Here is a 26,851-nt window from a genome sequence, read left to right as displayed (position 1 = left end):
TGCCATAGGCTTTTGGTAGATGGCTTTGACTATATTGAGTAAATTTACTTCAAAGCCCATTTTGTTGAGAGTTTTCATCATAAAAGTGTGCTGGATCTTGTCAAATGCTTTTTCTGCAACTATTGATATGATCATATGGTTTTATTTTTTCTTTTGTCGACATGATGCATTATGTTGGTTGATTTACGAATGTTAAACCATCCTGCATCCCTGGGATGAATCCCACTTGGTCCTTGTGTATGATCTTTTTGATGAGTTTTTGGATTTGCTAATATTTTGTTGAGGATCTTCTCATCAATGTTTATTAGGGATATTGGCCTGTAGTTCTCACTTTTTTTGTGTGTGTGTGTCTTTGTTTGTTTTTGGTAATAGGGACAAGTGTGCCTCATAAAAACTGTTTGGGAGAGTTCCTGTTTCTTCAATTTCTCGGAACATCTTGAAAAGAACTGCCAATAAGTCCTTTGTAAATGTTTGGAAGAATTCACTAGTGAATCCATTTGTACCTGGGCCTTTATTTTTGAGAAGGCTTTTGATTAAAATTTCAATTTCTTTGATAGCAATAGGTCTATTTAAATATTCCAAATCTTCTTGGTTTAGTCATGGGAGATTATAAGAATCCAGGAATTTATCCATTTCGTCTACTTTCTCCTGTTTCGTGGTATACATACTTTCAAAGTAGTCTCTGATAATCTTTTGAATTTCTTTGGTTTCTGTTGTGATGTCCCCCTTTTCATTTCTGATCCTGTTTACTAGGGTTCTCTATTTCTTTTTTTGTGAGTCTTCTAGTGGTTTATCAATTTTGTTTATTTTCTCAAAGAACTAGCTCTTGGTTTCATTGACCTTTTCCGATTGTTTTTTTGGGTTTTCATGTCGTTAATTTCTGCTCTTAGTCTTATTATTTATTTCCTTTGGCCTGGTTTGGGTTCTTTTTGTTGGCCGTTTTCCAAGATCTTGAGCTGTGAAGTCAAGTTATCTATGTAGGCCCTTTCTTCCTTCATGCTTGAAGAGCTATAAATTTTCCCCTTAATGCGGCTTTAGCTGCGTTCCATAGATTCTGGTAGCTCGTGTCTTCATTCTCATTTGTTTCCAGGAATCTTCTGATTTCTTCCTTGATTTCCTTCCTGACCCACTCATTGTTCAAAATTGAGTTGTTTAATTTTCAGGTGTTTGATTTGGTTCTCTGCATCTCTGTGTGATTAACTTCTGTCTTCAGTGCATTGTGGTCTGAAAAGATAGTTGATACAATTTCTGTCTTCTCAATTCTATTGAGGTATGTTTTGCGACTCAGCATGTGGTCTATTTTGGAAAATGTTCCTTGTGCACTGGAAAAGAATGTACATTCTTTCTTTTTGGGGTGTAAAGTCATGTATAGGTCTATTAACCCTTTGTCTTCTATTTCTTCCTTCAACGTCAATGTTTCCTTGCTGAACTTTGCTCTTGTTGATCTATCCAGTGGTGATAAGGTTGTGTTGAAGTCTCCAACTACTATTGTGTTGCTAGTAGTGTCCTCCTTAAAAATTTGTTAGCAGTTGTTTTAAGTATTTATCTGGTCCCTCATTGGGTGCATTTCTGTTTAGGAGTGTAATTTCTTCCTTCTGTAAATATCCTTTGATTAATAAAAAATGGCCCTAACTGTCCCTTATAATCTTTTTCAACCTAAACTCTATGCTGTCATATAGTCATATGGCCACCCCGGCTTTTTTGAGGGAGTTGTTTGTTTGCAGGATTGTTTTCTATCCTTTGACTTTGAGTCTGTGTTTGCTCTGACTGCTCAGATGTGTTTCTTGTAGGTAGCAGAATGTTGGATTCAATTTCCGAATCCATTTTGCCATTCTGCGTCTCTAAATTGGTGCATTTAGACCACTGACATTGAGAGAGATTATTGCCATGGAGTGGAGCAGTTTGTTTTGCTTGTAGGGCTTTTTCTTGTCTTACCCCTTTAGTCCTTCCTTTAAGTTTGGTTTTGAGTCTATGAAGTTTCTAAGCTATTGTTTATCCACAAAATAGTGTATTGTTCCCTTGAGTTTGAGTGAGAGTTTAGCCAGATAAAGTATTCTTGGTGAAGCGTTCATTTCATTGATTTTTAAAAATTATATCCTGCCATTGTCTTCCGGCTTGGAGGGTTTCCTCTGATAGGTCTGCTGTAAATCTAAGGGGTGCTTTTTTGTATGTGATTTTTCTCTTTGACCTTGCCACTTGCAGTATTGTGTCTCTATCTGTGGCATCCATCATTCTGACTATGGTATGTCTTGGAATCTTTTTATTAGGGTCTCTTTTAGCTGGCACCCTTTGGACTCCTAGGATCTGGATGCCTGCATTCTCCAGCTCTGGGAACTTTTAAGCAATAATTTCCTTAACTGTTGCCTTTTCATTGGGGTTGCCTCCCTGTCCTTCTGGTACTTCGATGATTCTTATATCATTCTTCTTGGAATCATCCCCTAGGTCTCTGATTTTCCCTAGAGATCTTTTGAAGTCTTCTCCCATTTTTTGTTGTTGCCTGTAAGCTTCCTGCACTCATGCTCATCATCAAGCTCACTGATTCTGTCTTCGGCTATAACCATTCTACTGTTGAGGGCACCCACTGGGTTTTTTATTTCATCTACTGAAACTTTTATTAGTGACACTTCTGTTTGTAGCTTTGTTATTTATGCTCTCACTTGTTCCTGTATTTTGTGGGCTGTCCATTCCACTGTTTCTGTCATGTCCTCCTTTAATTTAGTGTATCTCTTCCATCGTTTCTTTGAGTTCGTTGAACATCCTCAATATTTCATCTCTGAATTCTTTGTCTGAGAGATTATATTTTTGGAAATTTCCTGATGAAGCCCCCGGACTCTTTTCTTCATCCACTCCTCGTGCCTGGGGCGGATCTGCTCTGTCTATTCATGTTGTTATGGCAGTATGGAGGTGGGTCTCTTCAGTTCATTATCAGTGACCAACTCTTGCTTCAAGGGAGGATTCTAGATGGACTTGGTCAATAATGGACTCCCCCCTCCCTTTAAGAATAATATCTCTTTGGTGCTCCTCTGTGCCTTACGTGGGGTCACTAGTGTGGCTTCAAGAGATGTGTTCTTTTTCTTTGGAACTGTTCAATTCTTAGTGTTCACTTTTATTTCGGTGTTTTCAGAGAGTATTTTGATAGGAATATGTTAGTGGACTATTGGCCTAATGTGATTGGGATAGCCAGGATGTCCTCTTCAGAATTAGATAATGGTGGCTGAGCTGTGAGTCCAAAATGCTGGGAGAGGGAGAAATAACTGGGGCTGCCCTGGTGGCCATGCCCACTGGCTGCTTTACCTGTGCAGAAAACAGTGAGTCGTCTCAGTGCCAACCGGGGGTAGGGGGTTTGGCACTCCCTTCTGATGTTCCTGGGGCTGGCGGGGGTTTCTCCTAGCTAGGCACTCTCTCGGGGCCTCCACCAGTGTCTTATATATCTTTGATATGAACCCCTTATCAGATGGGTTTTGCATAAATAATTTGTCTCATTTCATGGTTTGTCCTTGTAGCTTCATCACCATATTTTTTAGGGTTAAAGGCTTCTAAGCTTAATGTTTGTTTATCTTTTCTTCCACTTAATTTGTTTGTTTATCTTTTCTTCCACTTAATTGGTAAGTGGTGTTTCATCTTTGAAGATGCCTTTAGCTTCAATATCATGGAGGGTTTTGCCTATGTTATTTTTGTTGTTGTTGTTTTGTTTTGTTTGTGTGTGTGTGTGTGTGTACATATGGATTTGGGTCTGGTGTTAAGGTCTTTAATTTATTTTGATCTGACTTTTGTGGTTTGAGAGCTTTTTCTTTACATGTAGCTGCCAGTTTTCCCACTTATTAAAGAGGATATCCTTGCTCCTTTACCAAAGATTAAATGACTGCATATCTGGAGGTTTGTGTCAAGGTACTTAGTTCTCTTCCATTGGTCTATGGGTCTGTCTTTATTCCAATACCATGCTCTTTGAATTGGTACTACTTCGTAGTGCAGTTTGAAGTCGGGGAAGGTGATGCTTCTCATCTTCTCGGTCCCAAGGATTGCTTTAGCTATTCATTGGGGTTTATTGTTCCATATGAATTTTAGAAGTATTTGATCTATTTCTTTGAAAAAATTTCTGGGTGTTCTTACAGAAACTGTACTGAATCCGTATCATGCTTTGGGGAGTACTGCCATTTTGACAATGTTAATTCTCTCAATCCAAGAGCAGGTACGTTTCTCCATTTACTTGTGTAATCTTTTATTTCTTAAAGTAGCATCTTGTAATTTTCTTTGTACAGGTCCTTTATCTTCTTAGTTAAATTGATTCTGAGGTTCGTGATTAAAGATATGCATATATATTTATAATATTTTCTTTTTTAACATATATTCATTGCCTTCTACTTAACACTCCATTAAGTGTGGTGTGGTACTCTTGGTACATCAGTGGTGTTGATTATGAGATGTCACATAATGGAATTTGTGGCTGTGCTTTTCAGGAATTCTAAAATTTTAAATAGGATCATACAGCTGAGGATTCTTTAATTTAATTTAAGAAAAAAAAAAGAATGGTAACTTTGGTGTCCAGAGCATCTCTGCAGTGGTTTGCTCTCTTCCAAGATCTAGTTGTGAATCTCTAAATCATGACTGTTAATGAACTTACATGGTGCCAGAAGCAGTTCATGGGTGTGATTGCAGGCTCCAGAAAGAACAGGGAGATGGGGGAGGTCACCCATTCCAAGCTCCGTGTGAGCCTGGAGGTTTTGGTCACAAAACCTGAATGCCTGTAGTTTTCAGCAGATTCACTCAGGAATGAGGTTTGTAAGAGCCTGCAGTTGTGGGCTGTGAGCATGGAGGTGATTGAGTTCTGGAGCTTTTCTGCTTCCCCTAGTCTGTTGGGCCATGTGGAAGGACTCTGGATCATGGTTTCTGGATCATGGCCATAAATGAGCTTATATGCCAGCTTTGATTTCTCATATGTGGTTAGTCAATTCTCCCAACACAATTTGTGACTGGATTGTCTTTATTCCAAAACATGCCTCAGTTCTCTTGGGTGAGAGATGCATGCTGAACGTAGGCTATGGACCAAACATGATGGCTGCTTTGTGCCTGTATTGCAAATTATGACACCCATGAGAGAGAGTAGGAGGGAATGTGCTAGCCACAGAGGCAGGGGATGGAAAGGGTGGGGGTGGTGGGAGGGATACTGGAAACATTGCATTAGAGAATGGACACTGGTGAATGGATGGGTACTCAAAAATTGTATGACTGAAATAGAATCATGAAATTTTGTAAACCTGTAAAAAAATTAAAAAATTTTAAAAACTATATATAAAAAAACGCCTCAGCTCTTTTGTCTAAATGACCTGACCATATATCTAGAGATGTATTTGGATATCTATTCTTAAACATTGGTCAGAGTCTTTACTCTTTACCATTCTATTTTAATCACTATGGCTTTATAGGATAGTCTCAAGTAAGGTGATGAGATGCCTTTCAATTTCTTATTTTTCACTATGATTTTGGCTATTTTGGAACTTTTATAATTCCACACCAACTTTAGAATGGATTTCAAGTTTTTTTGAATTTGGATAGATATTGCATTGAATATATATAGTATTTGAGGTAGGATGGTTATTTTGACAATATTCATTTCTAAATCCATGAGTATGCAATGTTTTTCCATTTGTTTTGGTCTTTTTACAATTTTTTTCTTGTGTGTTTTAAAGTTTTAGTTTAGGTTTTTCACCTCTTTTGTTAAGTTGGTTCTTATGTACTTGATATTTTGGGACACTACTTTAAATGAGATATACTCTGATCTCTTTCCCCCTTGATTATTATTTGTATATAAGAATGCAACTAATTTTTGTGTATTGACTTTGTAGCCAATTACATTGCAGTATCAGTTCATTGTTTCTATGGGCTTTTTTGTTGACTGTTCAGGGTTTTCAATGTATATCATCAAATGATTTGTAAATAGAGATAATTTGACTTTCTCATTCCATTTTGAACCGCTATGATTTTTTTCTTGCCTGATTGCAGTTGTTAAGATTTATAGTACAATGTTGAATAAGAGTGAAACAGTGGACATCCCTGCTTTGTGTCTGATCTCAGTGGTAATGCTTTCAGATTTTCACCTTTAAGAATAACATTGGACATGGGATTTTTTAGGGGTAGCTGTTACTATCTTGAGTAAGGCTCCTTCACCCATATTTTATTAAGTTTTTCTTTTCCTCATGAATCTTGTAAAAAGCTTTGTCTGCTTCAATTAATATGATAATATAAATTTTCTCTTTTCCTTTACTGATGTGGTGTACTATGCTAATTGATTTGTGTATACTGAACCATACCTGCATGCCTGGGATGAATCCCACTTGATTATGGTGTATGATTTTTTTGTTTGGTTGGTTGTTTTGCTGTTGCATTCAGTTTTCTAGTTTTTGTTGATAATTTTTCATCAATGTTCATCAAAGAGATACATTTTAAATTCTCTTTCTCTTTTTCCTGTGACATCTGTGTAAGCTTTGTTTATTAGCATAATGTTAGTTTCATAGTAGGTGCTATGAAGAATTCTGTTTCGTTTATATTTTGGAAGACCTTAAGGATCAATGGCAGTAAGTCTTGTCTGGAGGTTTCAGAAAACTCACTGGTAAAATCTTCTATGCGTGGACTTTTATTCTTGGTTCTATTTTTTTTTTTCGTTTTTAGTCACACCTGGCGATGCACAGGGGTTGCTTCTGGCTTTGCACTCAGGAATTACTCCTGGCTGTGCTCAGGGGACCGTGTGGGATGCTGGGAATCGAACCTGGATCAGCCGCGTGCAAGGCAAATGTCCTACCTGCTGTACTATCACGCCAGCCCTCTTGGTGCTATTCTTAATTATTCTTTTGATTTCTTTACTTGTGATTTATCTGTAAAAGTTTTTACTTCCTCCTCATTAAGTTTTAGGAGATAGCGTTTCTAGGAACATGTTACCTTTCAGATTCTCCAGCTTCGCAGATTAAAGCTGTTCATAGCTCTCATGATGTTTAGTATTTTAGTGGTCTATTGTAATTTCTCCCATTGCATTTCTGACCTGATTTATTTGAGCATTTTTTCTGTTTTACATCATGATTCAAGCTAACCGTTTGTTTCTCTTATTTATTCTCTCAAAAAAAAACCTGTTTCTGGATTCACTGATTTTTTTCTTTTGCTTTTTTGGTTTCTATATCATTTATTACTGCTTTGTTTTTTTAAAATTGTTTTTACTATTTGGATTAATTTGTTCTCCATCCTACACACATTTAATATGAGCATTTATTTTTTTTATTTAATCTTGTTTTATTTTACATAAGCAGGCCTAGATTGCTATGACTTTCCCCCTAAGTATTGCCTTTCATTTCCTTAGTTAATTAATATCTAAGGAAGCAATAGCACAGTGGACTGGAGAGATAGCACAGCGGGTAGGGTGTCTGCCTTGCGCATGACTTACCTGGGTTTGATTCCTCTGTCCCTCTCGGAAAGCTCGGCTAGCTACCGAGAGTATCCTGCTTGCACAGAAGAGCCTGGCAAGTTTCCCCTGGCTTATTCGATATGCCAAAAGCAGTAACAAGTCTCACAATGTAAACGTTACTGGTGCCCGCTCGAGCGAATCAATGAACAACAGGACGACAGTGCTACAGTGCTATGTATTCATGTCACCATAACCTTTCCGATTAGGAAGCTACTGTTTGTTGTAATTACTTCCTCATCCATTTCCATGCTGTTGTATTGAAGTATAAACAAAGTGTATAAACTTAAAATGTTGTATTCAATTTCTACACATGTATAGATCCATTGTAACAGCCACCTTGAGCAAGACAGAAAGCATTTATAGCACTGCTAAGAACGAATTTCAAGCAGCTGAAATATTATAGAGACATCATTAAACTTATTTAATTAGAGAAACAAACTAATTTGAACACAACATTTATGATAGGGGCCATCTTCAGTAGTTCTGGTTTTGGCGGGAGATGAGCCTGACTATAAAGTGCTCTGCCCGTCAATGCAAAGATTCTTAGAACTGATATGGATCCACACATAAGAGGAAATAAAAAGCAATCATTAAAAGTTTGTAGTGGAAAGTAAGAATTTAAAGCATTGAAAATCTGATTTATGCAAGCCTTTCTTTGTTTGACATTCTTTTTACTTGTTTTCTTTCCTGGACCTTGAATATATAAAGAGAGAAAGGCTGACGTCTCTTGAAGCTGGTGGCTATGGAGGACATTCTTGATTCCTGCAATTTGGCCGTTAACCAACCTCCCACCCCCAAGTTCTGGATATACTTAAGTAAGGTATTATGTACTCTTTAACTATTGGTAAGAAAATTTTAAATTCATTGTAAGTCAGTCTTGGTAATAAAAGTTGGTGAATGTCAGCAGAGTGGGAATCTCTCTGAGATGTGGGTGTGGACAGTTTCAACTGAGCTCTCAGACATCTATTTTGACATAATAGTTTGAATCGTAGCCCCTTTGTTCATTTCACTATGTATCTGTTGACTCTTCATCCTAAGTTGTTTGACTTGCAGAACATCACCTTATCAGCAAACAACATTAGGGCTTGTTTTATATCTCTGTTTCTCAGACTGTAGATGAAAGGGTTCATCATGGGGGTGATTATCATATACATCACTGAAGCAGCTATTTCTTTAGCACCGGACATGGCTGGTGAGGAGAACAAGTAAACTTCTGCAATGGTTCCATAGAATAAAGCCACAACGAGGAGATGGGAACCACAGGTAGAAAGGACTTTGAAGAATTTCTTAGCAGAAGGATTTTTTAGGACAGTGGCCCATATGCAGATATAAGATCCTATGATAAAAGTGAATGGAATACCTACAATCATTCCTCCCTCAATGAATATGACCAGTTTATTGAGTGAAGTGTCTGAGCAGCTTACCTCCAGCAATGCTGTTAGTTCACAGAAGAAGTGCGGGATGGTGATATCACCACAGAAGGACACTTGGGTCAAGAGAAGAGCATTAAGCAGAGAGTGCAAAAAACTGAAGAACATGCACCAACCTACTAATGAGATACATCGCTCCTGCCTCATGATCATGGTGTAGTGGAGTGGCTGACAGATGGCTACATATCTGTCGTATGCCATCACTGTAAGAAGGAAATTGTCAATACAAGCAAAATATATTAAAAAATATTCCTGAGAAACACACCCTGAATAGGAGATGGACTTGTGATTACTCTGCATGTCCACCAACATTTTGGGAACCGTGACAGATGATAAAGTCACATCATTGAAGGCCAAGACACTGAGGAAGAAGTACATGGGTGTGTGGAGGCGAGAGTCTATCCTGATGAGCAGGACGATGAGCAGGTTCCCCAGCACGGTGGTCAGGTATATGACCAGGAAGAGGGTCAAGAACCAGCCCTGTTGTTCTGGTGGTATAGGGAGACCCTGGAGGAGGAATTCAGAAACTCTGGTCTCATTCTGTCTCTTCATGACGCTCCCCTTTCTTCTGGAAGTCAAAGAGAAGGAAATGTTAAGAACCTGAATAGTAATATTATAGTAACACAGTTTCTATATGAAAGCGTGGCTATTTTTTAACTAGACTTTGTTCACAACACACATGTCTGTATGCATGAGTCACCATGTACCATTTGGTTTCTAATAATACTTCACATCTTCACAATTTATATGGTATTTTCGTTATCCTGGAAGAATACTTTGAACAACAGCTTATTTCATGCTCTGTACAAATCACTCGACAAAGTGCTATACATGATAGTAAACAAGCAATGTAAAGTCTCGGTGTTGAAGGGGTGTACACCTTTTTATCTTGCCAGGTAAATTTAAATAATTTACTATGAAAAAGACCTGAATATTCACAGTCAATGGTTAAACATTTCCCATTAAATAATGTGAAGTTCTCTACATTGGTATAGAATAACTATAGTATAAATAAATGTCTATTCTAAATTGATTCAGGGATATTATTCCTTGTCAACAAATGTTCCCCATTAGCATTAAAAATAGTGTAAAAAATATTGACCATTATGGAACATTAATCCAGGCTCTATTCCATGTATTTTAAATACACTTTAAAATCCTTAGATAAAATTATCAGTATTCAGTTACAAGGCAGAAAAGGCACATTATCTAAAAGTGCCAGGCTATATCACTACACCAGATAATAGGTGAAAACAATGACAACATGTATCCAGTCACAATCTGTCTCCTAACCACGACACACTGGCTCTCCTAATTCTCATTATTTAGCTTGTCCAGACATGCTAAGTGATATCATTCCAGCCTAGTTGCAGGAGAACATCTTTGCTGCCCTTTGTATTAAACATTAATAGCAGGACTGTTTATGCTCAGGGAAACTGGTTTTATCTCTCCAGGTCCTCTAAGTTTGATAGTGACCTGAGCACTGTGTGAAGACACCAGGAATAAAGTAACAATTTATAACCCAACAGAGAGCTTTGATTTACAAAGGATTAAACTTCTCAAGACAATGGTCCTTCATTTGGGGAGGGAAGAGCAGACTGTGTTCACAAAGTATGTGAGACACTGTGTGTGAAAGTTCATTTTATAAGACTTTTATATGTATTGTCTCAGAGTCTGGAGATTTATGAACCTGGGAGATTTATGAAAAAAACTCTTAGTTTGGGGAGATATACTTAAAGTCCCTTCTGTTGACTGAACACTTAGTATGTGCCAGGCATAGTGCAGAATAATTTGTGAACACTGTCCAATTTAAATCTCAATATAGCATGGGAACAGGCTCAGTTATTCTTTCTATTCCAGTGGATACTGAGTATAAGAGATAGACATAGCAGTACTGGACTATGGATTAGACCACTTCTGACCTACTGAGATAATAGAATAATAAGAATAAGTGAGTGAAACTTACTTAGAGGAGGATATGTACCTGATCCTGCCAGCTCAATGCAGTAATGTGGCCATCATTGACAGACTCTTAACATGGCTGCAGGCAAGAAAGATGGTCCCATTTACTCACAGACATAACCCCAGAAATACTATATAAATCAATATCATTAACATTTCATAAACACGGACACCTTGGATGACATGTAATGATACTCACAAATGAAAGGAAAGATCACACATCCCTATACCACTCAGTAAGGATTTCCAAACTCCCATCCTGGCTTTGGGTAAATTCAGGAAATTTCTCCTACCTGGTGGGGAGCATATCTGTGTCTCTTCAGACTCTACAATCTCATGACTTAACTTACGTCTGTATACAAAGTTGGGGATTTGGAAGGATTGAATGAGAGAGGGGTGGAGATTTGGTATCGAGAGTTCAAATCACACTCTGAGTGCTCTCCACAAACTTCTTAGTACTGTGTGCTCTGGTCATGGAGAAAAGGAATCTTTATGTCACATTTACTTTTCTTTATGACTTCTGTTGAGGTCTCGACTTTTCTTGGTCACACACTCTCTCTGTCTTTGTTTTTAACATTTTTTAGCCACACTCAGTGGCATTAAGTGCCTCTTCCTGGCTCTGTGATTAGGGGTCACTCTTGGTGGTGCCCAGGAACCCAGGGAAATGCTGGGGATAGATCCAGGGTTCACCATGTGCAAATCAAGTGTCTTAACTCTTATCCTGTCTTTCTGCTCCCCCCATTTTTCTGACTAAGACAACAGAGATATGAGAATATATATACATATATATAGAACGACCATTGAAGAAACATACATCTTTTATCATAGTACACTAGATAGAAATCATCACATGGTATATGTACATAAGATGCATATACAGACTTCTTATGCACATAGAGACACAACTTTCTCTCTTATAATTCCAAACTCACTCTGATATTTTCACTCTTTGGTAGCACAAGAAGCTTCAAATCCAGTTTGCAGGTCCTCAGCTTCTGTCGTACTTAGCAAGAATTAAACACTGCGAAGAAAGCATTGTGAGCCCAAAATTTCCTGAGCTTCCTATGTCTGTCTTTGACCTCCAAACCAATAAAGTTGCCATTTTATAAATGTCATATAGGTCTAAGTCAAAGTCCCCAAACTCCTGGTTATAGAAAGAAAGGTAATTGCTTCAGTCCAATTAGACCCTGGGGACAAGATTGAGCAGACACTGGAGGGACTGAACTGCTAAGGCCACCTGAGAGAGTGTCCTGGGCATCACAGGTCCCTGAAATGGAACTGCCTTAACTGGACCCAGGAATGGCTGAGCTATTCTCCAACACCAATGTAGCCAATGCATATGTGAGTCAGGGCCGAATGTGGGACTCTGTCAGACACTCTTAGTTGTTCCTAAATGAGTAAAATAACTTCCCTCAGCCTTGTTTCAGAAGCTAAAATATTCACACAATGATTTCTGTCATTATAGGCCTTTTATTACAGTTTTTCTAGATCATGTATGCTAAAGCACACAGATGCACAATATCTGTCAACCATTATAATAAATCCCACATATCACAAAAAATATTTATACTGGACAGTAATGGCTATCGCATCAGAATTGGCAGTGATCAAATGAAGTTTCCAATGGATTAATATATTTTCCATTTAATAATTACTGAGATCACTTACACTTTTCTCACACAACAGCACAACGAAGTGACACAAAAATCCATTAAATCAGTCAGTACAATAATATTTCCTTAATATTTAATAAATATTAACACACTTCATTATCAGAGCTGCATTCAGACTTCTCAGAAAGAGGTCATAAGCAAAAGATGCTTCTCAAGTTTTTCTTCAACACACTTTGTTCACCTCAACCCTCACCCTAGTTATTATTATGCATTAATTTGCCTTTCAGTGTAAAATCAGCTACTTTATTATATCTGCCAAATAATGCATTTCCTTCTCACTGACTTCACTCAGCATGATACCCTTTAGCTCCATCTATGTAGTGACAATGGCATGATTTCATCCTTTCTACAACTTCATACAACTACTGTCACTGTCACTTTTCTTCTGTTGTTCATCGATTTTGCTCTAGCGAGCACCAGTAACATCTCCATTGTGAGATTTTGTTGTTACTCTTTTTGGCATATAGAATACACCATGGGTAGCTTGCCAGGCTCTGCCTTGCAGGTGGGATACTCTCGGTAGCTTGCCGAGCTCTCCGAGAGGGACAGAGGAATCGAACCCGGGTCAGCCACGTGCAAGGCAAATGCCCTCCCCACTGTGCTATCGCTATCACAAGGTTTTGTCATCTAACAAAAAAAAACATAGTATGAAACTAATATCTAAGGACAGAAAACCATAATGCCCAAAATGAGAGAGAGAGAAAGAGAGAGAGAGAGAGAGAGAGAGAGAGAGAGAGAGAGAGAGAGAGAGAGAGAGAGAGAGAGAGAGAGAGAAGGAAAGTTCCTCCCATAGAGAAAGGCGAGAGAAAGTGCAAGAGGAAAACTGAGGACATTCGTGGTGGGAAATGTACACTGGTGAAAGGATGGTTGTTGGAACATTATATGACTGAAACTCAATCACGAACAGCATTGTAACTGAGTATCTCATGGTGATTGAATTAAGAAAAGGATTCTATTATGTAAATATCCAATAGCTTTTTGATTCACTCATTCCTTGTTGGAATTTAGGTTGTTCCCAAATCTTGACTATTATAATGAATTCTATAATGAATACAGGTCTGCATATATCCTTTTGAATTAATGTTTTAATATTTCTTCAAGGAGAATAGATATAATGAACTGTATTCCTGTGTTATATGGGGGCTCTATTCTTACTTTTTTTCCTTTTGGGGTCAAACCTGGCCATGAATAGGGGTTACTCCTGGCTCTGCGCTCAGGAATCACCCTTGGTGTGCTCAGGGGACCATATGGGATGCTGGGATTCAAACCTGGGTCGGCTGCGTGCAAGGCAAACGCTCTACCCGCTGTGCTATCGCTCTAGCCCCGTATATTCTTACTTTTTTAAGAAGAAATTTTCATATTTTTTTCATAGAGATCGAACCAGACAACACTTCCACCAACAGTGAATGGGGATTCTCTTTTCTCCACATCTCTCTAGCCATTTCTTTTGTCGTGGAAAAAGTTTATTATATGATGTGGTCTCTTTTGTTTTTATCTGCTTCTAGTTTTAAATTTTTTATTTTATCTTTTTAACTTTTTGCACATTTGAAAAATTAAAGCACTGTGGTACAAAGATTTATAGTTGATTTTTAGACATACAATATTGCAGCACCAATCCCACCACCAATGTCCCAGGTTCCCTCCCATAATACCCTTCCAGCCTGCTCGCTTGGCTTGCACTTTCTAAGTTTGATTGTTAAAGTTTGGGTCTCTTGATTTCAGGGTTGCTGACTCAGTGGTTTTGATATTTAGCTCTAACACTCCTTAACATCAACTTTGGATGTGACTCTCCTGACCTGGCCCCCTTTGCTCCTCATCTTTCTCTTCTGTTCCTTCTCATCCCCCTCCTGTTCCCTGGTCTATTCTTTTCTCAATTCTCTTCTCTATACCCTGGGGCCAAGCTGTTCAAAGCCTGTACTTGTAAACCATTGCATTTCTTCATCCAATTATTCCAAGTACCACATATGAGTGATATCATTCTGTGTTTATCCATATTCTTCTGACTTACTTCACTTAACATGATTTCTTCCAGCTCCATTCATGTTGCAGCAAATTGCATAATTTCATCATCCCTAGCAGATGTGTAATATTCCACTGTGTATATACCACATATTCATGATCCATTTACCTGTTGTTGGACATCTAGGTTGACTCCAAATCTTAGCTAGGGTACCAAGTGCTGCAAAGAATAGTGGTGTACATACATTCTTTGGAATGAATGTTTTTTTGTCCTGGGGATAGAAACCCCAAAGTGGAATAGCTGGGTCATATGGCAGCTCAATTCTGAGTTTACTGATATAATACTCCATACTGTTTTCCACAGTAGTTAGACTAGACAACATTCCTACTATCAGTGGATGAGTTTTTTTTTTTCCTTAAGTTTTTTGGTTTTCAATATTCCTTTTTTTTCAATTGAATCACTGTGAGCTACAGAGTTACAAAGCTTTTCATAGCTGGCTTGCATACATTGTCATACATTGTTCCAACACCCATCCCATCTCCAATTTACACTCCCTACCACCAGTGTCCCCAGTTTCTCTCCTGCAACCCTCCACTCAGTCTGTCTCTATGGCAGACACTTTATATTTTTACATTTTTATAGTGAATCACTGTGAGGTACAGTTACAAACTTATGCACTTTTATGTTTGCATTTGGTTTACATCTCTCTAGTGGTACCTATTCTCCTCCACCCATGTTCCAAGTATCCCTCCCACCACCCCCACCCTAACCCCCATTACCCCACCCTGACTCTGCGGCAGGCATTCTCTTTTGTTCTCTCTCCTGTAGGGTGTTGTTGTTTGCAATAGAGGTATAGAGTGGTCATCATGCTCGGTCTATAGTCTACTTTTGGTACACAGCTTTCAACCAGAGTGGGTCCTCCCAACATTCTCTAGTAGGTCTTCCCTTCTCTATCTCAGCTGCCTTTTCCCCCAGCATGTGAGGCCAGTTTCCAAGCTGTGGGACAGACCTCCTGGTTCTTGTCTCTACTACTCTTGGGTGTTAGTGTCCCATTCTGCTACTTTATATTCCACATATGAGTGCAATCTTTCTATGTCTGTCTCTTTCTTTCTGACTCATTTCACTCAACATGATACTTTCCATGTTGATCCACTTATATGCAAATTTCATAACTTTATATTTTCTAACAGCTGCATAGTATTCCATTGTGTAGATGTACCAAAGTTTCTTTAACCAGTCATCTGTTTTTGGGCACTCTGGTTTTTTTTTTTTTGATTGGCAAGTTCAAGAGACAACACTTTTTGTTTTTAAAGTGTTAGAATGAAAGTGAAAACCAGAAACAATTAGAGAGAAAAGAAAAAATCAAGTAGGAACACTGGAAATATTTGGAGACCGAGAAAATGGAGCTCACTTTTTACCTACATAAAAGTGAATGAATATATATGCATGTTTTTATATGTATGAATTTTGTGTGAATTATTTTTTATATTTTAAAGTCACATATGTCTATTGTAAAATACAAAAAATCCAAAATGTATGTAATTTGTTCAAATATGTATACATGTCATCATAACCTTTTCAATCATAAAGTTATATTTTGTTATAATTCCTTCATCAGCCATTTTCATACTGTTGTGTCAAAGTGTAAACATGGTGCATAAGTTTAAAATGCATATCATGTTCAATTTCTACACATGTATAGATCTATACATGTAACAGCGACCTGGATCAAGACAGAGAACATTTTAGCACTCCCATTAAAAACTAATTTCAAATAAATAATTTAAGTATCATAGAGACAGAAAATTTCCAAAATTCCATCATTCAGCTTATATAAGAAGAGAAACAAATTCATTTAACCCATACATTTATTACGAGGGTCACCTCCAATAATTCTGGGGGGGCAGGGGAGTGCCAGTTATTTTTTACTAGGTATGAGCCTGTTTACTGCTCTACCAGGCAGTTCAGAGGTTCTCAGAACTGGTATGAGTCCACACTTAAGAGGAAAGGAAAAGCAATAATTAGATGTTTATAATAGAAATCTCAAAATAGAGAGACAGAAAACCTGAGTTATGCAAGTCTTTCTTTCTTTGACATTCTCTTTACCTGTTTTCTTTCCTTGATATTGAAAATCTGAAGAGAGAAAGGCTGGCTTCTCTTGAAGCTGATGGATATGGAGAACATTTTTTTTCCATTCCTGAAATTGGCTCCTTAATCACTCTCCCATTCACAACTTCTATATATATTTAAATAAGGCATCACAGACTTTTAACTACTGGTAAGAAAATTTTAGAGTAACTGAAAGTCAGTCTGGGTAATAAAACCTGTTTTATGTCAGCAGAGTGTGATACAGGAATTTCAAACTTTCTAAGATTTGTGTCAGTTTCAACTGAGCTCTCAGAATTATCTATCCTTAGATTATCATTTGAATAATAAATTCCTTGTTTATTTGAATATATACTTAATCTCATTCATTCTAAGTTGTTGACTTACAGAACATCACCTTATCAGCAAACAAGTTTAGTGCTTGTTTTATATCTCTGTTTCTCAGGCTGTAGATGAAAGGGTTCAGCATGGGGGTGACTATCATATACATCACAGAAGCAGCTATTTCTTTAGCACCCGACATGGCTGGTGAGGAGAATAAGTACACTTCTGCAATGGTACCATAGAATAAGGCTACAACGAGGAGATGGGAGCCACAGGTAGAAAGGACTTTGAAGAATTTCTTAGCAGACGGATTTTTTAGGACAGTGGCCCATATGCAGACATAAGAGCCTATGATACAAATGAATGGAAGACTTGCAATCGCAGCTGCCTCTGTTAATATGACCAGTTTATTGAGTGAAGTGTCTGAACAGCTAATCTCCAGCAACTTAGTGAGTTCACAGAAGAAGTGGGGGATGGTAATATCATCACAGAAGGACACTTGCAAGAAGAGGAGGGTGTGGATCAGTGCATGTGAAAAACTGATGAGCCAGGACCAAGCTACTAATGAGATACATCGTTCCTGCCTCATGATCATGGTATAGTGGAGTGGCTGACAGATGGCTACATACCTGTCATAGGCCATCACTGCAAGAAGGAGATTTTCAGTACAAGCAAAAATTATTAAAAAATATACCTGAGAAATGCACCCTGAATAGGAGATGGACTTGTGATTACTCTGCATGTCCACCAACATTTTGGGCACGGTGACAGATGAGAAAAACATGTCATTAAAAGCCAGCACACTGAGGAAGAAGTACATGGGGGTGTGGAGACGAGAGTCTATCCTGATGAGCAGGATGATGAGCAGGTTCCCCAGCACGGTGATCAGGTATATGACCAGGAAGAGGGCTAAGAACAAGCCCTGTTGTTCTGGCGGTATAGGCAGACCCAGGAGGAGGAATTCAGAAACTCTGGTCTCATTCTGTCTCTTCATGATGCTACTATTTCTGCTGGGAGTGAAAAATAGGGACATGCTTAGAACATGGATAGTAACACCATTTTAACATGAAAATGTTGAATTTTATCTAGACTTCTGTTCCCAAACTATGTTTGGATTCATGAAACACTGTGTACGTTCAGCTTCTAATAACACATAATATCTTCACAATTTATAAGATTTTGGTTTTTTGTTAATGCAGAGAAATAATTTGAACAGTTTAGTTCAAATTCTGTACAAAGTACTATACACAAAATTAAAAATTAAATGAGAAATGCATAGTCTTGGTGTTTAAGGAGTGTACACCTTTTCATCATGCTATGTCAGTTTCAATAGTCTACTATGATAAAGACATGAGTTTCCAGCCAGTTATTGGTCAACTCCCATTGAGTGAAAACTCTCTACATTGAAATTAATAACTACAGTATAAATATCTCTCTTCTGAAGTATTTAATAGATATTATTTCCTGTTAACTAATGTACCCATAACAATTACTGTTGATGTCAAAATATATTGACCATTAACAACTTTATTCCAGCACTATTTCATATGTTTTACATATATTTTACAATATTTATATAAAATAAAAAATTAATCAATATTCAGTTATGAGGAACAAAAGTCACACTATCTAAATGCAAATAGCTATATCACTGCTACAGATAACAGGTCAAAGCAATGACAACATCTTCTTTCAAAATCTGCCTTCGAATCATGACACACTGGCTCTCCTGCTCCTTATTATTTAGTGTTCCAGTCATGCTAAGTGACATAGTTGAAGAAGGGAAACTTTGCTGGTCGTTAAAATTAATAGCAGAATGGCAAGTATTTCTTAGAGTCTGTGACCTGTTCAGGGATACTAGTTCTGTCTCTCCATGTCTTGTAAGGTGATGGTGACAGATAATGTGTGGAGACACCAGAAGTAAACTTGTGAATTATAAATCAACAGAGAGCTTTGATTTATATAGGGTTTAATTTGTCAAGACAGTGGTCTTTCACCAGGGAAAGAAGATTAGACCGTATTCACAAAGTAGGTGAGATATCTGTGCGGCCAGATCTTTTCATAAACCTTCTATATGTATTGTCCTTCTATATGTGTGGGAATTTTTAAACCTTGGAGATTTATGATGAAGACATTTAGTGTAGGATAACATAGCCACAAGGAGCTAAGATTTATCCGGGTCATACCCATCAAGGTGCTCCTGAGTCACTCCCATTCCTCTGTTTATCTGTAACCACTTCTCTATATTCTCTTACCCAACAAGTTAATCAGCTTTTCCCCCTAATCAGACTCTGTTAATTTTTAAGGTCAGATCTTTCTAAGACACTGAACTTATATTGTAAATTAAAATTGCCTTTCTCTTCTTCTTATGTCTTTTTAGTAGTTTACTTTAAAGAAATGTTCTTTCTGTATAGACACAAGAAGACAATATTATGCTTTTGTAACTTGGGATTTAATTTGCTTCAAATATTATTCATTCCCGGGCATCTGATTTCTCGACTTAAGCCTCAGTTGCCTTTAGTTCCTAGCACCCCAAAAGCCCCTGCTTAGGGACTGAAGGGACCCAGGGCAAGCTCTGAGCTACCCTGGCATTGAAATAGGCCAGGCTGAAGCGCCATGATTCTTAACTATAAGTTAGGAGCTTGATCATGGACAAATGCTGTCATGATCCAAAAGTAATAATGAGACTCAGACCCTGCTAGGGATAGGAAAGACTAATCTGGCCTGAGCACTGTAGTCTGAGATCGAGATGACCCCAGGAGAGAAATTCTATAAGCTTAATTGCATCTCTTACAAAATGATTAATATTATGAATGCTTATATGTTTGTTGGACAAGGAGAGGAGAAACACACCCATGGGATTTTGCCCTTGGGTGGATCATCCTGCTGAGAGAGAATCTGAACTAGAAATAGCATCCTCTGAGGGAAAGAACTTTAACCCTATTGACTGTGACCACACCTATGTGTAAGCCCCAACCCCCTTGAGTTTGAGAAATTTAACTTGGCTGTAAGAGTGGGTTGGGGATGGTTCCAGATCAAGAACCTGGAGAGAAGCAGACATAGAGACAGGAGTGAATGGAATAAATGTCAGCCTGGCCCTCATTTCCTCCTCCATCTTCCCCATGGCCTGGGCCGCTCGGGCTGGGCGAGTGGCCCAGGACCACCCCCAAACCCAGACGCGCCCGGACTCTCCCCTGGCTACGCCCCTGCCAGCTATTTTTTACAATTTAGTTTGGGCAAAGATAATTAAAATATTTCCTTTAGACTAGAAACTAATTATTTGCTAGGTACAGAGCTGAATGATAGTGAATACTGCCCAGTTTAAATACTAACAGAGCATTTTGACTGAGGCTAAGTAGTTACTCTTTCTTTACAGTGGAAACTGAGACAAGCGTAGGAGTACCAGACTGTGGAGTAGACCACTTCTGACCCACTGAGATAGTGGAGTCATAAGAGTAAGTATGTGATTCTTACCCGAAGGAAGAAATGTACTGGATACTGCCTGCTAAGTGCAGTGATGTGGCCACCATTGACAGACTTCTAAGGTGACTGTGGACATAAAGACACTCACAGATACCACCACAGAAATGCTATGTAAATCAGACATCATTAGTAATGCACAAACACAGAAACCTTGGATAATATGCAAAGATAACTCATAAATGAAAGATCACATAACTCTATACCTCTGAATTTGGATTTCAAAATTCCCCCATGCTGGCCATGGGTAAACTCAGGAAATTTATCTTCCATACTGGGGCGCATACCTGTGTCTCTGCAGACTCTGCAGTCTCATGACAATGTTGATGCCTGTATACAAGGTTGAGAATTTGGAAGAGACTGTAAGACAGTGTGGTGGGTATTTGGAAATGAGAGTCCACATCATACTCAAGTGCTCGGCCTCTGCTAAGTGGGGACTTTGTGCTGTGTGCTCTGGTCACGGAGAAAGAGAATATTTATGTCCCATATACTTTTCTTTCTGACTTCTATCTGTGTCTTGCATTTTATCTCTGGGTCTCTCTATCTGTCTCTGATTTTATCTGTTGCTGAGCCACACTCAGGGTTACTAGGAGTTTTTTCCTGGCTCTATGATCAGGGGATACTCCTGCTGGTGCCCGGGAGCCTTAGGCAGTGCTAGAGATCAAATCAGCGTTTAACACATGCAAGGCAAGTGCTTTAAGTTTTATCCTAGGTCTCTAGCCTCTTCCCACCTTTGCTTTTCTTACTAAGTCAACAGAGAAATCATATATACAGACACACACACAACAAGTTGAGAAAATACATTTTATCATACTACACTAACAAGAAAGCATCACACAGCATATATGCATGGGGTGCATGTTTAAAATTCTATGCATTAAAAATACAATTTGCTGTCCTACAATCCCAAGCTTACTATGTTATATTCAGTCTTTGGTAGCTCAAGGATCTTACAATGTAGTTTGCATGTCCTCAGCTTCTGTTTCTGTAGAACTCATCAGGAAGTAAACAGTGGAAGAAAGAATTGTGAACCAATAATCTCCTGAGTTTTGTGTATCTGTCCTTGGCCTTAAAGGCATGAAGATACCATTTTATAAACCTCATAGAGGACTATGTCAAAGTCCCTAAGCTCCTGGTTAAGAAAAGAAGGGTAATTGCCTCTGCCTGATTAGACCTTGGGGACAAGGTTGAGCAGAGACTGGAGGGACAGAGCTCTCAGGCTACCTGAGAGCGTCTCTGGCATAAGGACCCCTGTAACTGAACTTCTTGCTCAGTTCCAACTGGATGCAGGAATGGCTGAGCCATTCTCCAAACACCAATATGGCAATACACAGGCCAGACTGGGCTGGATGTGGGACTCTCTCTGACACTCCTGTCTGTCTCTAAACAAGTAAAATTTCTTCCTTCAGCCTTATTTCAGAAACCATAACATTGATTTCTCTAATGTCAACCCTTTGTTGTTGTTTTATTAGATCATGTCTTGCTAAAGCATAAAGATACACAATATATGTCCACCATCATAATTAACTTCACATATTAGAACAAAAGTTTCATACAACTTAGTCATGGCTATTGAATCAGAGTTGGTAGTGATTGAATGACTCTACCAATTGATTAATAAATTCATTACTTATAGTTGTTTTTATGGAAAGAGGGAGATAATAGAGGCAACGGATTTTACTTTGTTCAAACCTTTGTTCCATTTTATTTTTATAGACACAGAACAATAATGAAGATAAACTCATCAAATGACTAATTCTACCAAATTTTAATCCAAAAAGACAACCAAAGAAAGAAATTATCTAGAAAACAATAAAAAGTAATTTTTCTACCAGTTGTAGTTAAAATTTATTTGGACTATTTATTTTTTTAAAATCTTGGGCAAAATTCACCAGTGAAGCCATTTTTTCTGAAATTTTCCTGCAAGAATATTTTAAATTTCTTCAATGATTATAGAACTATCTAAGTGAATTATACCACATTTTACTTTTCCTTTATGACATTATTTTTAAATAGTTTACACCGGGAGCTGCAGGTTTGTTAATTAGTTGAAAATAGTTATTTTTATATCAAAAAATTTATTGAATCATCATGATTTACAAATTACTCATATTTGAATTTTAGATACACAATATTCCAGCATGAATCCCACCAATGTTGTCAACATTCCTCTACCAGTGTTCCTAGCATCTGCTCATGCCCCCATATCCCAGCCTGTGATTTTTTTTTAATATTTTATTTTCATAATGGTAGTTGATAAGCAAGTGAGATAGAGTGTAAGAGATCGTCCGGCCATGTGCTTGAGGAAATTCTGTGGTATTTTCTTCTGGGAACTTTAGTTTATAGTCGCTGGGTCTTGGCCATTGATGAGATTACATGGTGCTGGGGGTAGTTTGTGGGTGTGACTGACAAGCTACAGGAAAACTGGGGAGCTGGGGGGAGGAGGCCGACACCAAGGGGCTTGGAGATCTCAGTCATGGGTTCCCGCATACCTGGGTTTTTCTGCTGATCTCCTCTTGGATGAGGTTCATCCTCTCTGGGGTGAGGCACTTCCCGTCTTGGGTGAGGCTCATCTAAGCGTGTGGAGAGTGGCCTTGACCATGGTGCCAGCCTGTGATGCTGACAAGCACTTTTTAAAGTTCAGTTGTTAAACTTTGGACCTTAACACCACTAATGTACCTGAGTCCCCTTGGACTCTGTCTCCCTATCACTTCTTATTTATCTCTTTTCCCTTTCCTTTCTTTTATTTCTTTTCTTCTCTCTATTCTGTCGCCAAAGGTGATCAAGGTATTCCCCCTCCCTTTAAAATATTGCATTTTCATATAGTTATTCTAGATACCACTTATAAGTGATACCATACTGTGTTCATATTTCTTCTTCTGGCTTACTTCATCTAACAGGATATCTTCCAGTTCTATCCATGTTGCAGCGAATTGCATGATTTCATCATTCCTCACAGCGGTGGAGTATTCCATTGTGTATATATACCACATCTTCACGATTCGCTTATTTGTTATTGGAACCTATGTTGATTCCAAATCCTAGGTATTGTACTGAGTGCTGCAATGAACAAAGGTGAGCATGCATTCTTTTTGATGAATGTTTTTCTATGCTGGGGATATATACCACAAAGTGGAACTGCTGGATAGTATGATGGTTCCATTCTGAGTTTACTGAGAACCCTACATACTGTTTTACATAACATTTCCACCAAGAGTATATGAGGGTTTTTTTTCACCACATCCCTGCCAACACAGATTATTCCCAGAATTTTGGATATTTGCCATTTTCACTGGTTTAATATGATGTCTCATTGTCATCTTGACTTGAATTTCTCTAATAATAAGTGATGATACATAGTTTTTATGTGCCTGTTGAACATTGTTGGCCTTTTCTGAGAAGTTTCTTCCCATTTTATTCCATTTTAAATGAGGTTCTTAGATTTTTTTTTTCAGTGATCTTTGTGAATACTTCATCTGCCCTGGATATCAGTCCTTTATCTAATATGTGGAGTGAAAATATTTTCTCCACTCAGCTGGTTGAGATTTATTTAACCCATGTTTCGTTTCCCATACAGAAACTTTAATGTTTGATGTAGTTTCATTTGTTTAGTTTTGATTCTGTATCCTTTGCCAATGACATGGGGCACCTCTGAAGATTTCTTGGAGGTCTAGGCACTGGAATATTCTGCCTATAATTTCCTCAGTTTACTTTATATACTCATGTTTAATTTCAAGGTATTTGATTCACTTTGAAATGAGTTTTGTGTAAGATGTTAGCTATGGATCCAACTTTGATCTAATTCTCCCAATACCATTTGACAATGAGGCTGTCTTTATTCCATTTCATGCTCTCAGCTCCTTTGTCTAAAATTGGTTGACCATTTATCTGATGATTTGTTCTTGAATGTTCTATTCTGACCCATTAGTCAGAGTCTTTTATTCTCATACCATTCTGTTCTGATCACTATGGCTTTATAGTATAATTTCAAATTAGGTAATGAGATACTTCCCAATTTTTCACTTTTTAGTATGGTTTTGGCTCTCCGAGGTGTTTGGTAATTCCATGCAAACTTTATAATGGATTGTTGTAAGTCCTTGACCTGAACTTGAATAGGGGACCTGAATTTGAATAGGGATTGCATTGAATCTCTACTAGCTTAGATATGATGGTCATTTTGACAACATTGATTTTTCCAACGCATGAATAGGAAATGATTTCCCATTTCCTTAGGTCTTCTTCAGTTTCCTTTTTTCCTTTAGGTCTTCAATGTTTTTCTTTGGTGTATTGATATTTTCATGGTATAGTTCTCTTACCTCTTTTGTTAAGTTCTTAACGTATTGGAACACTATTTTAAATTGGATATACTCTATTATCTCTCCTCTGATTTCTTATCTGCATATAGGGATGCAAATGATTTTCGTGTATTGATTTAGAAGCCCTGGTGCCTGCAGCTGCACTGCTGCCATCTTCCTTCCATATTGAATCATCTTTGCACCCCTGGGATTCATCCCAGGGATTTTGGCATATTATTGTTTTTTGATGTGATTTTGTCTTTAGTTTGCTAAGATTTTTGTTGACTATTTTTCATCAATTTTCATCAAGGATATTGGTCTGATATTCTCATTCTTTGTTTTACTTTCATAGTACCTTTGTAATCTTTGGATAACAGTGTATTGCTAATTTCATAGAAGGTGTTAGAAATAATTCCTGTTATTTTGATATTTTGAAAGAGCTTGAGGATAAATGGCAGTAAATCTACCCTATCAAAAAGTGGGGAGAAGAAATGAACAGAAGCTTCCTCAAAATAGAAATATGGGGGCTGAAGCGATAGCACAGTGGTTAGGGCATTTGCCTTGCATGTGGCCGACCCGAGTTCGATTCCCAGCATCCCATATGGTCCCCTGAGCACTGCCAGGAGTAATTCCTGAGTGCATGAGCCAGGAGTAATCCCTGTGCATTGCTGGGTGTGACCCCCATCCCCCCAAAAAGAAATGCAAATGGCCAAATGCACATAAAAAATTCTCCACATCACTAATCATCAGGAAGATGCAAATCAAAACAACAATGAGATATCATCTCACACCACAGAGACTGGCATACATTCAAAAGAACAAAAGCAGCCAGTGCTGGCATGGATGTGGGGAAAAAGGGATGGTTTTCCACTGTTGGTGGGAATACCAATTGGTCTAGCCTTTCTGGAAAATAATATGGACAGTTCTTCAAAAACTAGAAATTGAGCTTCCATATGACCCTGCAATACCACTTCTGGGAATATATCCCGAGGATGCAAAAAAGCACAGTAGAAATAACATTTGTACCTATATGTTCATTGCAGCACTATTCACAAAAGCCAAAATATGGAAACAACCCAAGTGCCCGAGAACAAACGACTGGTTAAAGAAACTTTAGTACATATACACGCTGGAATCCTATGCAGCTGTTAGGAGAGATGAAGTCATGAAATTTGCCGAAAAGTGGATAGACATGGAAATAATCATGCTATGTGAAATGAGTTGGAAAGAGAGGGACAGATATAGAAGAACTGCACTCATTTGTGGAGTGCAAGATAGCATAACACAAGACCGACACCCAAAGACAGTAGATAGAAAGGTTAGGAAGATTGCTCCATAGCTGGGAGCCTGCATCATGAGTGGGCAGAGAGAGGACAACTGGAATAGAGAAGGGATCACTAAGAAAATGTTGGCTGGAAAAATCAGTCGGGATGGAATATGTGTGCCGAAAGTAGATAAAGGACCAAACATGATTACCTCTCAGTATCTGCATTGCAAACCATAATGCCCAAAAGCAGAGAGAGAATATGGGGAATATTGTCTGCCATGGAGGCAGTGGGAGGGTGGGAAAGTTGGGGTTATACTGGGGATATTGGTGATGGGGAATGTGCCCTGGTGGAGGGATGAGTGTTTGATCATTGTGTGATTGCAACTCAGATATGGAAGCTTGTAACTATATCTCACGGTCAATCAATAAAGTGAAACTCACGATTATTGTTTTGAGTTTCTCCCCCCTAAAGTCAACCTGCTGAAAAGAAAGCATTTGGTAATTTGTTTTCCATTGCTGAGAATGAAGAGATATGAGGTCAGGAGGCCGCACTAGCAGCAGCATAGTTTTGGATTTCTGTATTTTAGTATTTTAGTAACTAAGTCCAGAGAAATGTCTGCCAGGAATCGCAACATTGTAAGCTTGTACCTCTCAGCTACTTTATATTCCACGTATGAGTGCGATCTTTCTATATCTGTCTCTTTCTTTCTGACTCATTTCACTCAGCATGATACTTTCCATGTTGATCCACTTATATGCAAATTTCATGACTTCATATTTTCTGACAGCTACGTAGTATTCCATTGTGTAAATATACCAGAGTTTCTTTAGCCAAATATCTGTTTTCGGGCACTCAGGTTTTTACCATATTGTGGCTATTGTAAACAGAGCAGCAATGAGCATG

General features: G+C 38.2%; 2 protein-coding genes across 2 annotated transcripts; both read right to left on the bottom strand.

Moving 5' to 3' along the window:
• Nucleotides 1–8,478: 8,478 nt before the first annotated feature.
• On the bottom strand, nucleotides 8,479–9,432 carry LOC101545589 (olfactory receptor 1J4-like). The gene has a single exon (XM_004613548.3). The coding sequence runs from the start codon at nucleotides 9,430–9,432 to the stop codon at nucleotides 8,479–8,481; it is 954 nt and encodes a 317-aa protein (XP_004613605.3).
• Nucleotides 9,433–16,951: 7,519 nt separating this feature from the next.
• Nucleotides 16,952–17,899, bottom strand: LOC101545330 (olfactory receptor 1J4-like). Its single transcript, XM_004613547.1, has one exon. The coding sequence runs from the start codon at nucleotides 17,897–17,899 to the stop codon at nucleotides 16,952–16,954; it is 948 nt and encodes a 315-aa protein (XP_004613604.1).
• Between the last annotated feature and the right edge of the window lie 8,952 nt (nucleotides 17,900–26,851).

The sequence above is a fragment of the Sorex araneus genome, chromosome 1 (assembly GCF_027595985.1).
Source record: "Sorex araneus isolate mSorAra2 chromosome 1, mSorAra2.pri, whole genome shotgun sequence".
NCBI classification, from domain to species: domain Eukaryota; kingdom Metazoa; phylum Chordata; class Mammalia; order Eulipotyphla; family Soricidae; genus Sorex; species Sorex araneus.
Note: the sequence above shows the minus strand (reverse complement) of the source record. Positions and strands in the feature narration are given on the sequence as shown.

Coding starts and splice junctions, on each gene's coding strand:
- LOC101545589 (XM_004613548.3), bottom strand. CDS start 9,432: ATGAAGAGACAGAATGAGACCAGAGTTTCTGAATTCCTCCTCCAGGGT.
- LOC101545330 (XM_004613547.1), bottom strand. CDS start 17,899: ATGAAGAGACAGAATGAGACCAGAGTTTCTGAATTCCTCCTCCTGGGT.